Source organism: Bos javanicus, chromosome 6 (assembly GCF_032452875.1).
Source record: "Bos javanicus breed banteng chromosome 6, ARS-OSU_banteng_1.0, whole genome shotgun sequence".
Taxonomy (NCBI): Eukaryota; Metazoa; Chordata; class Mammalia; order Artiodactyla; family Bovidae; genus Bos; species Bos javanicus.
The window spans coordinates 103,460,560-103,475,031 of NC_083873.1; the positions used below are offsets into that span (position 1 = coordinate 103,460,560).

General features: G+C 51.0%; 1 protein-coding gene across 4 annotated transcripts in view; it reads left to right on the forward strand.

Moving 5' to 3' along the window:
• Positions 1-14,472, forward strand: part of JAKMIP1 (janus kinase and microtubule interacting protein 1) — a 155,876-nt gene that overhangs the window by 125,008 nt on the left and 16,396 nt on the right. For 3 of the 4 annotated variants that reach the window (XM_061420775.1, XM_061420777.1, XM_061420776.1), the window contains 2 exons: positions 371-433; positions 2,304-2,711. In XM_061420775.1, coding sequence (XP_061276759.1) covers positions 371-433; positions 2,304-2,477 — 237 coding nt within the window. In that variant the 3' untranslated portion in view covers positions 2,478-2,711. Of the gene's footprint in view, positions 1-370; positions 434-2,303; positions 2,712-5,216; positions 5,319-6,050; positions 6,105-6,631; positions 6,698-13,624; positions 13,694-14,472 lie in introns of those variants that run through there. The other variant, XM_061420778.1, reaches the window with a different exon arrangement.

Below are 14,472 nucleotides of genomic sequence, written 5' to 3' on the forward strand. Positions count from 1 at the left end.
ACGACAGAGAACGAGATGGTTGGATGGCATCACTGACTCGATGGACATACGTTTGAGTAAGCTCTGGGAGTTGGTGATGGACAGGGAAGCCTGGAGTGCTGCCATGGGGTTGCAAAGAGTCAGACACGACTGAGCGACTGGACTGACTGATTTCTAATCTAAAGCTTCCACTGATCTGACAAGAGGTCTGGTTCCCCGGCCCAGAGGTTGGGGACCCCTGGTTTAGAGGGACAATGAGATCATTCTAACTGCTCTCCTTCTCTCTGGCCTTTTCATAGAAAGGTTCATATGAAGTCACCTTTCCCACTGATGCTTTGTTACTTAGCTGTCTGCTTCAATGAGTATGAACATATTTAGTACTTTTCCTTAGGATTCCAAATGGGTTGAAGAGAAGCAGCTACTCATCAGAACAAACCAAGACTTGCTGGAAAAGGTACGTGGCACCAACACCCTGAGCCCTGCCCCAGCCGATCATGGAGCCCGAGGCCTGCTCCGGCCGCCGGAGTCTCACCCACGCCCGTCCTGAGGGCTCCTACCCACCGGTCCTGTCTCTGTCTTCTGGGTCGGGGCCCGCAGAGCTGGTTTGCAGATGTGGTGAGGCCTGCCAGTCCTCCTTATGCTGGGCTTCCAGAACACCTCTACCGTTGCCTTGGATTCCAGACCACTCCCCAACCCCCCCACCCCCACCACCTGGAGTGGTGCTGGCAGAGCCGAGCCTGTCCTTCCCTTTGTGGTCATGGAACTTGTAGGGAGTCGGCTTGAGTGGTAAATCTAATGCTTTGGGACGAGACCTCAGCTTTATCTTTTTCTTATTTGTGAACAATTCAGTGATTTTTTTTTTTTTTTTAGTAAATTTACTGAGTTGTGCACCCAGCCCCACCATGCAATTTTTAGAACATTTTCAGCCTCCCTTAAGGATCCCTCTTGCCCCTTTCTAGTCACCCCTGTCTCTCACCCCTCAGCCCCTGGAAACCTGCTTTCTGTCCCAGCAGATTTGCTTGTTCTGCACCTTCTGTCCTGGTGGAAGTGGACTGTGTTAGGCCTTAGCTTCTAAACATCCTCAAATGTCCCAACCGGACAAGCCCAGCCTTGCCTCCTTGGGGGGCGGCGGGGTCCTGTCCCAGCTCTGTGCTGACCTGTCGTGTGGCCGTTCATTGTCCCATGTCCCTCCACAGCATCTGGAGCATTGGGACAGAGCTGGTCACTTCCTGTGGGGTGGCTCCAGGCTTTGGGAGAGATTTCGGATCCCTGGTCCTTCTGGCTAAATTCTGAGAGGCCCGGAAAACTCTTATGCTATTTCCAGATGTCCCCCTGGGGGCAGTACCACCCCATTAGAGGTGGGGAGGCAGGAGTAAAGGTGACCATGACCCACCAGTGAAAGTGAAAATCGCTCAGTCGTGTCCGACTCTTTGCAACCCCATGACCATACAGCCCATGGAATTCTCCAGGCCAGAATATTGGAGTGGGTAGCCTTTCCCTTCTCCAGGGGATCGTCCCAACCCAGGGATCAAACCCAGGTCTCCCGCACTGTGGGCGGATTGTTCACCATCTGAGCCATCCGGGTAGCCCAAGAATACTGGAGTGGGTAGCCTATCCCTTCTCCAGCAGATCTTCCCGACCTAGGAATCAAACTGGGGTCTCCTGCTTTGCAGGCGGATTCTTTACCAACTGAACCATCAGGACCTTCATTTCCATGTATTGTCTTGGTCCTCACTGCAGGCCGCCAAGTGGGGGCTGCTGTGTGCCTCCATGTCATCCAAGGAGCTACATAGCTGGCCCAGAGTCTCCCAGTGGGTTTGGGACCCAGGCAGCCCGACTTCCCAGACTTTCAGATCTCCTACTCATAGGAGCCCTCTGGGGAGTCCAGGACACCTTCCTACTGCAACTAGCCAGGCCCTGGGTGGGCTAACTCTGGGAGATCGGGATAGAAAGAATTCAGACAGGCTTGGGGATCATTGTTGCTTCCCCAGGACTGACCTCTAGGAAGGGACTCAACTGCTCTGTGCCTTAGTTTCTCCACCATTTGTGTATTCAGCAAATACCTGGCCCCCATACAGGGCCAAGCTTGGGCTGCAGGGACGAAGCAGGCACAGCCTCTGATCTGGGCCATCCCAGCCCCTGGAGCAGAAAGGGCCCACCGTGCACACCCACTGAGACCCTCCCCTTCCCACCCTACCCCTGATAATGGCCCCTGTGTCCCCAGGCCAACATCCCGGGGGTCTGTGATACGGGACACGTTCTCACGGCCCCCGATGAGAAACAGTGCTTCTCCCACCATTAACCCCCAGGTGTCTCTGGTCTAGATTTACAGGCTGGAAATGGAAGAGAACCAGCTGAAGAATGAAATGCAAGATGCAAAGGATCAGAACGAGCTGTTAGAATTCAGAGTGCTAGAACTCGAAGTAAGAGACTCTATCTGTTGTAAACTCTCAAACGGAGCAGACATTCTCTTTGAGCCCAAACTGAAATTCATGTAAAGTCCCAGATGTTTTTCAAGCATGTGTAAGGGGACCTGTGACACTTGTTTTCTTTTCTTTCTTTCTTTTTCTTTTCTTTTTTTTTTTTTAAATCTGTACATTGAGAATAATTTCACTGCCTTAATATGTTCTGAAGAGAATGCTCACCGAAGTCCTTGGACATGTACCAGAGCTAATCTATTTATTGCCTACGGCTTGTTTTTGCACTTAATAAAATAATTTGTTTTTGCAATATTTTGCCTTTTTTATTTGTGTTTCATTTCCATAACTACTTCTTTCCTGCATGCATAGTCACCTGGTATGCCTTCTGCAAACGCGGACAGAAGCACTGTTGCAATTGATAACACACCTTTTTAAAGTGACGTTGCATGCATGAATCTCACCTTTTGAAAGAGCGGGGTCTGACCTGGCCTGCGGCTGACCTCATAATGTGTTTACTGCTAGTTTGGCCTGTTTTCTCTTTGCCAAGGTAAACACAAGGTAAGTAAACAGGGTAAGAGGAGGTGTTTGCAATAGGTAGTTGAGAAAGCTTGTAACAATGACGCAGTGAACGCAAACGCGAGCAGTACTGGACTAAATATGTCTGTAACTCAAACTGCAACTCAGAATGATTCCCTTAGCGTGAAGGGAGATTGACTGTTGTCCACAGGTAGAAATCCTGTTGCAAACCTTCAGTGACGTCCCAGATACACAGAGCTGGATCCAGGCTGAGGACATGGATGGTTTTATTGCTTCCAACTGGAGCCCTGCCTCGGATATGTTACTGTATTGCCTTGCTACCACCTGACTTCATAATCCTTTTTCGTTTGTTCGTTTCCATTTCAAACGCATCTACATGTGACACATCACCCGAGTTTGTGACTGGTTTTCTCTAAGCATCTGTGGTGATACGGCTGTCCTTTCCCTCAGCTGAAGCCTTTGCATGTCCTGAATCCTCGGTAAAAGTGAGCTCCTTGGCTATGTTGGTGTCTCTCAGATTTCGTTTTCTCCTCTCAGCTTCAGTTAAAATTCTGCTTTCTCTAGAACAGGGCTTCCCTATGGCTCAGCTGGTAAAGAATCCACCTGCAATGCGGGAGACCTGGGTTCGATCCCTGGGTTGGGAAGATCCCCTGGAGAAGGGAAAGGCTACCCACTCCAGTATTCTGGCCTGGAGAATTCCATGGAATAGTCCATGAAATAGTCCATGGAGTTACAAAGAGTCGGACCCGACTGAGCCACTTTCACTTCACCTCACTTCCCCGGGGCATCTCATCCTATACTTTGTTGTGCTAGCATGGACCGTGGCCTGTCTCAGAGCCAGGGGTGGCCGTGTGATTCAGCTCTTGTCTAAACATAAACTGAGTCCTTCGTTCAGGCAGCAGAAGTAGAAGTTAAGAAAGATCATGGTGACTATTTCTACCCCTGTCAGAAAACCTTTCACGGCTCTTTGCTACCCGCCATTTCTCATGAGAATTCCATAAGCATTGATCACTTTACTAGAACTTTCAAGTGTTTCCACCATCCTTTGGAGGAGCCATTAGAAATCAGTTTTCTGACTTTCATTCATATAAAACATGAGCTTTCTTGTGTCAGCTTTTCTATGGAGACCCCCTGTAAGTAAGTATTACAGGTAGAAGAGACATCTATAGACATTGTGAATGTGGTTGTTCGAGTCTAATGAGGGAAATAAGGTTTTCTATCTAAACTGTTTCAAACCAGGTTAGCCAGATTGGGGCTTCGTGGAAATTAATTGAATTAATGGCCCCGCCCTTCCCTTCTCCTTTAGAGGATCTGATTAGGGACCTGCCATCTAGTGCTGCCTTGGCTACATTTCTTAGTTAATGGCTAAAAAGTAACTCTTTGGTTCTGTGGCTGGATTCTGCAGCCGTGGTCCAAAGCAGGCTTACTGACTGTAATTTTGAGGAAATAAAAGCAGTTTGATTTCAAGGTATCATTTGGTGAGGTCTTGGCTGCTGGCTGACCTATCCATTGCTCGGGGTTTAAAGGCGGCTCTGTGTAGGAAACGCAATTGAGACCAGAGTACTGTTTTGCTGCTGTCCTTTATTTCTGTAAGTAATTGGGCAACTCAGTTCCTTTTTAAAAATCTGTCACTTTACCTATGATTAATGTACTACTTCTGGGGAAATGCTTGCTCTCCTTTTTTAGTAGTTGAGATTTGACTTATCAATATAAGGCAAGGGTCATTGGAAGGTTAGTGCAGATCAGAAAAAAAATTTGTGAACAAAGTCAGAAGATCGTATTGAAAAAGATACGAAGCCAGGGTCTGGGGTCTGGCCTTGTCACTCAATTGTATGGGACCTCGGAGGGGTCCTGTCTCACAGCCTCCTTCTCTCTGTCCACAAAACGGAAGCATTCACGGCTGCCTCCTGGGGTTATGTGAGGATGAAGTGAGCTAACAATGACTTCTATTGAAATTTCCCACGATTGTTCTTCATCGAGTGTTTAATGATGATTGTGTGACTTCTTGGGCTTTGATCAACAGGTCCACTCAGGACACTCTGCTAACCATTTCTTCCCAGCTGACTAGGTTAAGAAGTAACCCAGTGTCAGCAGGGGATCCGCTGCGGGGCAGACAGGACAGCATCTCTACCATCGACCAGACCGTAGCCTGAGTGCGCACTTACTAGGAACACCTTTGCCAACTGGAATTCCTTGGTTTTTTGCTGAATAACGTGGGAAAATGACAAGTGGTGAAATAATACAATAAAGTTCTGTTTTTAAACCAAATCTTTTCCCCAGGAGAGAGAGCGGAGGTCGCCAGCATTTAACCTCCAAATCACCACCTTTCCCGAGAACAACAGCAGCGCCCTCCAGCTGTTCTGTCGCCAGGAAGGAGTTAAGGTAGCGTGCCCGGGGGGGTGCCCCCACTCTATTATGGCCATGGCCCGCTCGCCCGAATGCCAGGCTCAGCTGGAAAGGGGATTGTGTGCCTGTGCCAGGGCTAGAATTGATTTTAATAAGATACCCCCTGTCGCTCCACTCTGTTTTGAAAGTCAGAGTTTATTACTCCAGCTGGGTCACTAAATTTGTATTCACGTTAAAAAGAGCAGAGGCATGGGATACAGCCTTGAAAGCAAACCCCACCTTGGCCACTTCCTGGCTCTGGCCCAGAGCCTGTCTGACCATCAGTCTCTTTATCTAGGAGATCTGAGTGGCAACACCCACACCGTGAAAGGGGTGTGACGGTTTTTAAACTAGATAATGAACCTGAAGACTCAGTGAAGTGCTCAGAGCATGCTGAGTGTTCTAGAGACGGGAGCTGGTGGTGGTTCTCACAACCGTTGCCCATGACCCTGGAATCCTGCTAGGCCCGCGGGCACAGAGAGGTCCTTTCGACTTACAGGATCCCATGAGAATTTCTAGAAAGCAGTGTTTGCGCTGGTGTAAAACTCAGCCAATACACGGCAGTTAGCAGCCCTCTCTGCTTGAAGGGACCACCGAGAATAACTCTCCGCCCGGCCTAAGAGACAAGGAAGGGAATGGTGTCTTACAAGGAGTGAGGGCTGTGGCCCAGAGATTGGTGTGGATGGCCTTTGTAGCTCACACAAAATGAACGTTGGACATCTTTTCCAGGATGTGAATATTTCTGACCTTATGAAGAAATTAGATATCCTTGGCGATAACGGGGTAACTATGAGCGATCGGTTTCCGGTTTCGTGTCCTTGTTTTGATTCGGGTGTACTCTGTCGTGGCTTTTGTTTCCGTTTTTGTTTTAATTTCTTCCTGATTTAAGAGATCGACTAAGTACAATGTAAGGCTTTTGTATGGCCGTGTTCCTGCGTGGGTGGCTGGGTCCGCATCCGTGAGAAGTGGGGTTCTGAAGTTAGGTCATCCTGACAGCGTGTGAGTAATGAGGGTTAAAAAGGCCTAAAAATAAATGCCCGGAAAGAAAGTGGAAGCACTCAAGAGCTCTGAAATCCCAAAGTGAGACTTTTGCCTTCTTAAAAGACTGGGCTTGAGCGAGGCCCTGTTTCTAAAAGGCTCGGGGACGCTGTGTGAGGTGTCCCCACCCCCGAAGGGCCGGTCCTCAGACCTGTCACTTCTGTGAGTTGGGGCTGACCCTGGGGAGGCCACTTTCAGAGTCGCGTAGGGCTGACTGTCTGCACGGGATGTGGGAGCAGTGTAAAACGCCCTTGCCCATTTTTGTGTTTTAGAATTTGAGAAATGAAGAACAGGTTGCAATAATCCAGGCTGGAACTGTGCTTGCCCTGTGTGAAAAGGTAGAGCCCAGCGGCATTTCTGTCCATACACCTTGTCCGAGCTTCCTGGCACCATACAAGAAACTGTACATTGGCGTCTCGCTTTGTTCTGGAAGCATGGTTCTGGTTTCCTGTCTGCGTTTGCATGCGCACGTGCACGCCTGTTCGTTTTCCAGGGGAAAGTCACTCATGCTTATGGTAGAAAGCTTAGAGACGGAGAAAGAAAATCAAAACTTCCCTCGAGGAAACCCGTCTGCGACAGTTGGTTTTATTTCCAGTTTTTTCCCCCCATGCCCCCTTTTTTTTTAAACAAACAAACAAACAAACTTTGGGTTCATACTTGACTTTAGCTTTTAATCCTGCTTCATAAGCTTTCCCCCATGAGATCGAACGGCCCTGCATCATTCTACCTACAGCCACGCCCTCAGCTAAATATTCTTCCGCTGTTAACATATTAGAGTATTTCTGTATATCATCATGCAGCGATGAGCAAGCATCTTTAATCATAAGTTTCTATCTATGTTTTAAAACACTTCCACAGGATAGATTCTAGAAGTGTGATCACTGGGCCGATGGGTAAGAGGGTTTTTAAGAGCTTTGACACTGTTTAGTCGTTTCCAGAAAAATGGTACCAAGTCGCCTTCTACATGAACGCTACCACTGCCGGTTTCTTGTTCAGCAAGGCATATGTGGCCACTAAGAATTCTGCTGATAGGATAGGCAAAAATCATACGACGTCATTATTTTAATTTTCATTTGTTCAAGTGCTAGTGATAATGAATTTTTTGTGTATTATCCATTTTCTCGTTCCTTGAGAATTGTAATTACGTTCCGTTCCGTTTGTTTATCATCCATTCATAGCTTCATTCAATCATGCCTTCATCTATTCACTTATTTAATATGAATTTGGTCATAATAATGGTTTTTCTTACTGATTTCTCTGTGAGGTTTACATGCTAAAGATAATAACTTTTGCCATATTTATTAAAAAAAATACATTCCTGATTTGCCTTTTACATTAATTTAGGGTGTTTTAAGACATCCCAACTTTTCAATGTGGTCTTGTCTGTGGATCTTTTTCTTGTAAACGTGAGTTAAATTTTAAAATGCTATTTTTATAATGATGAAGTCTTAATGATTTTAATCAGGATTCCTTCCAGAATCTTGGAGGACATTTAAAATGTAAATAGTTTTTTTTTTTTTTTTTTTGCCCCTGAGAACCTGTCCAGCCTTCCCTGTGCACAGGGCCCTAAATGTTGGCAACAGACTTACGGCAAAGCCTTGCTGAGGTCACACAGCTGGTAAGTGGCGATGCCCACGTCACTGTCTCAGTCACCCGGCTGAGTCTGCATTCTCAGGTGAGCGGGGGTGAGGAGGACTCACACCTGGCTGGCTGTTGGCCCCTCAGATGCAGGTGATGGTAGGTGACAGGGACATGGAGTGCATTCCGAAAATATCCTCTCAGCAGGAGGGCCAAATGTGACAGTGTAGCCTCCTGGGGGTCATGGAGAGAAGCCGGCAAGCGCTTTCAGTTTATACCATGTTCATTTCAACATGCACTACCCAGCTTGCCTGGAGGATGTGCCCAGGGCTCCCTTCTGGTTCCCCAGGGGCCCCTCCCAGGCTGGCTCTCAGCTCCACACCCGCTAACGACAGGGGCTGCTGCAGGCCGGCCCCTCCATCTCCCTGAGCCCTGAGCCTTGCTGGTGAACATCAGGACTCCAGGACATGGCACTTTTAACTGGGACCAGGCACCGCTGCCAAGCACCTGGGACCAGGCTGGGTACTGAGAGGTGACTGATCCATGTATAAGGATGGTGAGCAAAGAGCAGGCAACACCAGGGACCAGGGTGGGGCTGGAGCAGTGGGCCTGGGGAGGGAGTCTCCCTCTCTTCTACCCCCTTGAGCCTCTTGGAGGGTGGCAGGCTGTCTGGAGTCCCCAGCCCTGCCAAGAACAGCCTCTGCCAGGTACCAAATTCTCCCACCCGGACCCTTCTCAATAAACTCCTCCCCACATGCAGCAAACAGAGGTCTTTATAGACTCACAGCCTTGGCCCTGCCTCTGACCCTTGGGGCTCCTCGACAGTTGTGCAAGGTGAGCGGCATAGATCCCTTGTACACCGAGAACACAGGGCCTGCCTGGCATGCGGCTGCTATCTACTTTGACCCTGTCGCCCACTCCTTGCCCACCTATAGCAGCCCCTGCTGGTCGCTGATCATAGAGTCCCAAGTTGGACGGCCAGCACCATGCTCTGCTTCCTAAATGCAGAGACCTGTGCCAGCCGCCCTTGCCTAGCAGCTCCCCCTGAAATCCCACAGGGGTGGCGGCAGGAGTGATGGTGCCCAGGGTTGGCACAATACTCAGGACTGGTGCTTAGAAGCACCAGCACTGGACTCTGTGCCAGTGAGGGGCCCAGCTCCCCATTTGGGACAGTCCGTGGAGACTAGACTTAGAGACAGATGTCCTCTCATTTTCTCAGGGACATTTCTCATTTCCTCTGCTACGTGTCTGTGATTGAAGCCCCAGTGCTTGGGAGGTGCTGTGTCTCCCTCTCAGAGAGAAATGGCGCTGAGAGCGCACAGCCAGAGGAAAAATGGGTCATTGGGACCCCTGGAAGCACCTACAAGTCAGCCAGGGTGCCCAAGTGTCCTGTTTGCCCAGGATGTGGGATTTCAGTGCTGAAACGGGGACAAGCTGGACACCCTGGAGCTGACAGGTGCTGTAGGAAAGCTGGCAGTGGGACCCAGAGCCCCAGTGACATCCTCAGCCAGCTCCCTCAACCAAGTCATACATCATTTTGAAAATTGCCATTCAATTCTGGTATCTGACCAAACTGAGGTTCACTTCAGTTTTCTCTCTAACAGCACGAAACCCCTTTCATAGCCTGTGAGCGAAGTGCCACTCAAACTAGTTTGCACAGCCCCAGGCATTCCTAGGGGTGCTGGTGCTAGGTGCTAAGTCACTTCAGTTGTGTCCGACTCTGCGACCCCAGGGACTGTAGCACACCAGGCTCCTCTGTCCATGGGATTCTCCTCCCAGTGGCCATTCCTCCTCCAGGGGATCTTCCCAACACAGGGATCAAACCCATATCGCTTATGTCCCCTGCATTGGCAGATGGACACCAGAGCCACCTGGGTGTGCAAATGGGGTCCTGCCCGGGCAGCTTGCCCTTCTCCCATCACCACCTGGGGGAGCCCTGCTCCTGCTGGAAGGTCTGGCCCATCTCAGCACCCGCCAGACCCACCTCTGGTCAGCGGAGTCCAAGATCAGGGGTGTTGCCTTGCTGCCTGCCGCCCACCACCACACAGAGGCTGAGCAGAGAACACGGGATGTCCGGGGCATACAAGCAATCACAAATCACTCCTCTTCTCACACAGGTCAAATCCGTCAGAAAGATGGACGCTTTTTAAAAACCCAGGCTCTCACTGGGAATAACCGACTGGAGAAGGTGGCTTAGGCCACAGGAAAGTTTTCTAGTAGTTGGCCCAGAGTCAAGGCCTTGGGACCCTTCTCTGAAAGGAGGGTTGGGTCCTAGAGGAGGAAGTTCCCCACCCCTGGGCTCTGGGACCAGAGTCCTGCACTGGTGGGCAAAGTACCCACTGGGTGAGGGGTGTACTGGCCATGCCTCCCATGAGAGGCCCTCTCCTCGTGCCCTGTTCACTTGTCCTTCAGGGTTTTGGGGGCAGCAGGTGCCCTGTCCCCATGTCTCTTCCTCCTGGAGGATGGCACAACCCTGAACATCCAAGTTCCCTCCCAGAGCGAGGCCCCATAGACATCTGGTGGGATTCTGATATGAAGTCCGTGTCCTCACATGCCCGGGTGCCCAGGGCCAGCACTTTCTGTCCTGACTTTACTCCCCCAGTGGCTGGAAAGGACCTGTCAAGTTTTTCTGTGTGTGTGCCTGTTGTGAGTGGGCTTCCCTAGTAGCTCAGCTGGTAAAGAATCGCCTGCAATGCAGGAGACCCTGGTTTGATTCCTGGGTCAGGGATATCCCCTGGAGAAGGGATAGGCTACCCACTCCAATATTCTTGGGCTTCCCTAGTAGCTCAGCTGGGAAAGAATCTGCCTGCAATGCAGGAGACCCTGGTTTTATTCTTGGGTCAGGGAGATCCCCTGGAGAAGAGATAGGCTACCCACTCCAGTATTCTTGGGCTTCCCTGTTGGTTCAGACGGTAAAGAATCTGCCTACAATGGAGAGATTTGGGTTCCATCCCTGGGTCAGGAAGATCCCCTGGAGGAGAGCATGGCTACTCCGATATTCTTGCCTGGAAAACCCCATGGACAGAGGAACCTGGCAGGCTATGTCCATGGGGTCAGAAAGAGTTGGACACGACTAAGTACAGCACAGCTAATATACAAAGCAAAATTTTTTAGTTTTTTTTTAATGCATAATGTGCATAGCAAATCTTTTTTCTTAGCAATAAGAAAAAAACTAGACATCATGTTCTATAAAAGCAAAGAGCAGCTTGTTGTAAGGATTCTAAACTGGACTCTTTTTCCATTTTAGTTTATTCATTTTATGACTGCTTGCCTTAGGATAGTACAAAGAAAGTCTTTTTCATTCCTTGTAAAAAATATGTTTCCCAGTTTCTAAGACACTGCACACCTGCTCAGCCTAGTCTAAGGAAATGCTGCGTTGGGCACCTGCTCCCGAGGCTGCCTCTGTAGCCACCCTTGGGGGCCCAGCAAACGTGAACTCTAGGGGGAGGCTCTGTGGGTGCAGCTTTATCCAGGCTTGTTCCTGCTATGGAGCCAGCATGCGCCCTACACCTCCTCAGCCCATATCCCCCTTCCTTCAGGAAGTGACTGTAAGGGTCTTGCTTCAGGCCAGACCCCGGGCTGGGTGAGGAAACTTAACAGAGAACACCCCATGTGGTGGGACAAGGGAAGCAGCAATCTGTCAGCTGAGTGCTGTGCCGGAATCTGTGGAAGCCCTCGGACCCCACAAACTCAGGAAGCAGGGCAGGCTTCCTGGAGGAAAGAAAGAAAGAAAGTGAAGTCGCTCAGTCGTGTCTGACTCTTTGCGATCCCATGGACCGTAGCCCACCAGGCTCCTCCGTCCATGGAATTTTCCAGGCAAGAACACTGGAGTGGGTTGCTGTTTCCTTCTCCAGGGGATCTTCCTGACCCAGGGATCGAACCCAGGTCTCCCGCATTGTGGGCAAATTACCGTAGGAGCCACCAGGGAAGCCTTCCTGGAGGAAGCGACACCTAACACAGGTCCACAGGTTAAGTAGGTGTTATCTCTATAAAGACCCCAGGCGGAGGCTGGGGATGGGAGAAGTGGTGACGTTCCGGGTAGAGACAGGAGGTGGGCAGAGGCCCTGAGGTGAGGGAAAGCGGGGCTGTTCCCCCAGCGTTGTCAGGAGCTTGGGGGGCTTTAAGTGGGAGCAGGGAAGGTCCACAAGTAGATGCTAAGTGTTTCTGAGGGAAGGCACTGGCCGAAGGGGATTTGGGGTAAGACGCGAGCTTAGGGGCTGAGAGGGGGTCCTGCCTTGGGCGGTGGCAATGGAGAGTGGTGGGCGGGGTTTTGAACCAAGAGGAGGTAGAACCAACAACGGGAAGTGAAGGGGGAGGAGCTATGGCTGCTCTCAGCTTTTCCTTCCGGGGTCAAGGTGAGATGGGGCCCTTCCCTATAGAAGTGGGCCAGTGAGCCCTGTTTCTGAGGCTTGAGGCATTGGGCTCTGGGAGACATGTCTGGACTAAAGGGGGCATTTCAGAGACATTTCAAAGAGGGAGAACCCATAAGGGAGGTGAGAACCCCAGAAGGAGGACCCCTCGAGGAGGTCATCCTCGAGGAGAGAGGATGACCAAGGACAGGGGCTCTGAGGGCCCCAAGAGTCCAGGAGGGGCGGCCATGTCCAGACGAGGAGGAGGACAAGGGGTCTGGGGTGTCGGGACGGGCCCGTCCCCAGGTGCTTGGCCGGCAGGCCCCACGGCAGGGAGGTTGTCTGTTGGCTTTAGTAACGAGGAGACAAGGGGTCTGAGGCGTTGGGACAGGGCCGGTCCACAGGCGAGTAACAGGCAGGCCCCATGGCAAGGAGTTCGTCTGTAGGCTTTAGCAACGAGGAGGTGAATATTCATACATGGTGTCAAACCCGACCCTCCTGGACACTCTAAAACATCCTCCACAGGGTGTCACCCAGTTACCTGGACCTCTCCCCCGGCTCTCAGGTGCGCTCCTTGTAAAGAGACACCTGCATGCCCACACTTAAGGGGCAGCTGCCTGTGCCCGCTCACCCCCAGCCCAGACCTGAGGAGGGGCAGACACACCCCCATTACCAGCCCATGCAGGTGCCCCCACGGGTTCTCTCAGGCCATCACAGCCTGCTTGTCAGAACCCCCTTCATTCCTGCACCCCATGGTGCCCCTGGCTGTTCAGACATGCCCCACATGGCTGCAGGGGGCAGCTGTGGGGGTGCAGACCTGCGGGCAGGGTACAAAATCCCCACTTCTCACCTGTGTGACCTTAGACAAGTGACTTAATTCAGCTGCTGTGTCCTTACCTGCAACATGGAATGATGCTGCCTTCTCCACAGGGTGGTCATGAGGGGGCTGGGTGAGGTCCCAGGCGGGAAGCCGCCAGTACACGGCAAGGTAGAACCCAGGGAGGCTCGCTTGCCCACCTGGAGGGCTCTCAGGGCACACACTTGCAGGCTTCCACGCGGATCCATCGTGCATACCCACCACCTCCTCTACATACAGGCTGACCTGGACACACACCTCACACCCACCTTCACGTACATATGCACACGTGTGTACCCATGATTCCTGAGCAAACATCTGTTGAAGCTGAAACATCTGTGCAGACTATGAAATTCCATTTCAAGGACCACCATGGGACATATGGGGGGACCCCTCTGGGCCAGGAGCCTCCCCGAGGAGGGCGGCCCAACGATGGGCACTGGTTCTCACTAGCTGCGCCCTCTGTCCCTGCTGTTTTCCAGTGGCTGAAGCAAATAGAGGGAACGGAGGCGGCCCTGACCCAGAAGATGCTAGACTTGGAGAAGGAGAAGGTAAAGGACATGCCCCCACCCTGGGAGAGAGGGGGTTGACAGAGCGCAGATAAGTCATTTCCCGGGAAGGATTTACGTGTGTTTTGTATTGATATGCATGCATTTCTAAATTTTGCTTTTGCTCTCATCCCTATCCTGTGTGGTCATCATCCATTCACTCAGTTATTCACTTGATACATATTTTTGGAGCCTCTGTGATCCTGGAAACTATGACAGTTTTAGGGGTTCAGTAATGAATAGCAGGGTCCCTGCCTTGAGGGTCTAGCCCGAAAGCCCATGGGGACATGTGCATGGGAGTGGACAGCCACAGTGCAGCATGAGAACCTAAGGAGAGGCAGATCAGTGGTATGGAAGCAAATGGACCAGGGGTTCCGGAGACACAAAGAAGGGGCTCCAGTCTTCGCTTGCCCCTTCCTGGACATGAGTTTGGGAGAGACACATTGGACCTCCTTTTTCTTATGGCTAATGGGGTTTTCTATTTCCATCTCGATGAGCTGGAGGGATGAGCAATGCTGGACACATAGCCCATTATCACACAGTGCTTGGCACCTGTGGGCACCTGATTAACAGTGATGGTGGCTATTCACCAGGGCCCCTGGGCATAGAGCAGGATCTGTCATACCCAGTCTGGGGATGTTGGAGAAGGCTGCCCAGATGAGATAGTTCTTGAGCTTTCAAAGACCAATTTCCCCAAGTAGAAGTGAGGGGAATAAGGAAGAGCCTGAGGCCTGGAAGCTGCGTGTGGCATGGGAAGAGCCCTGGGCTGAATCCCCAGGCTT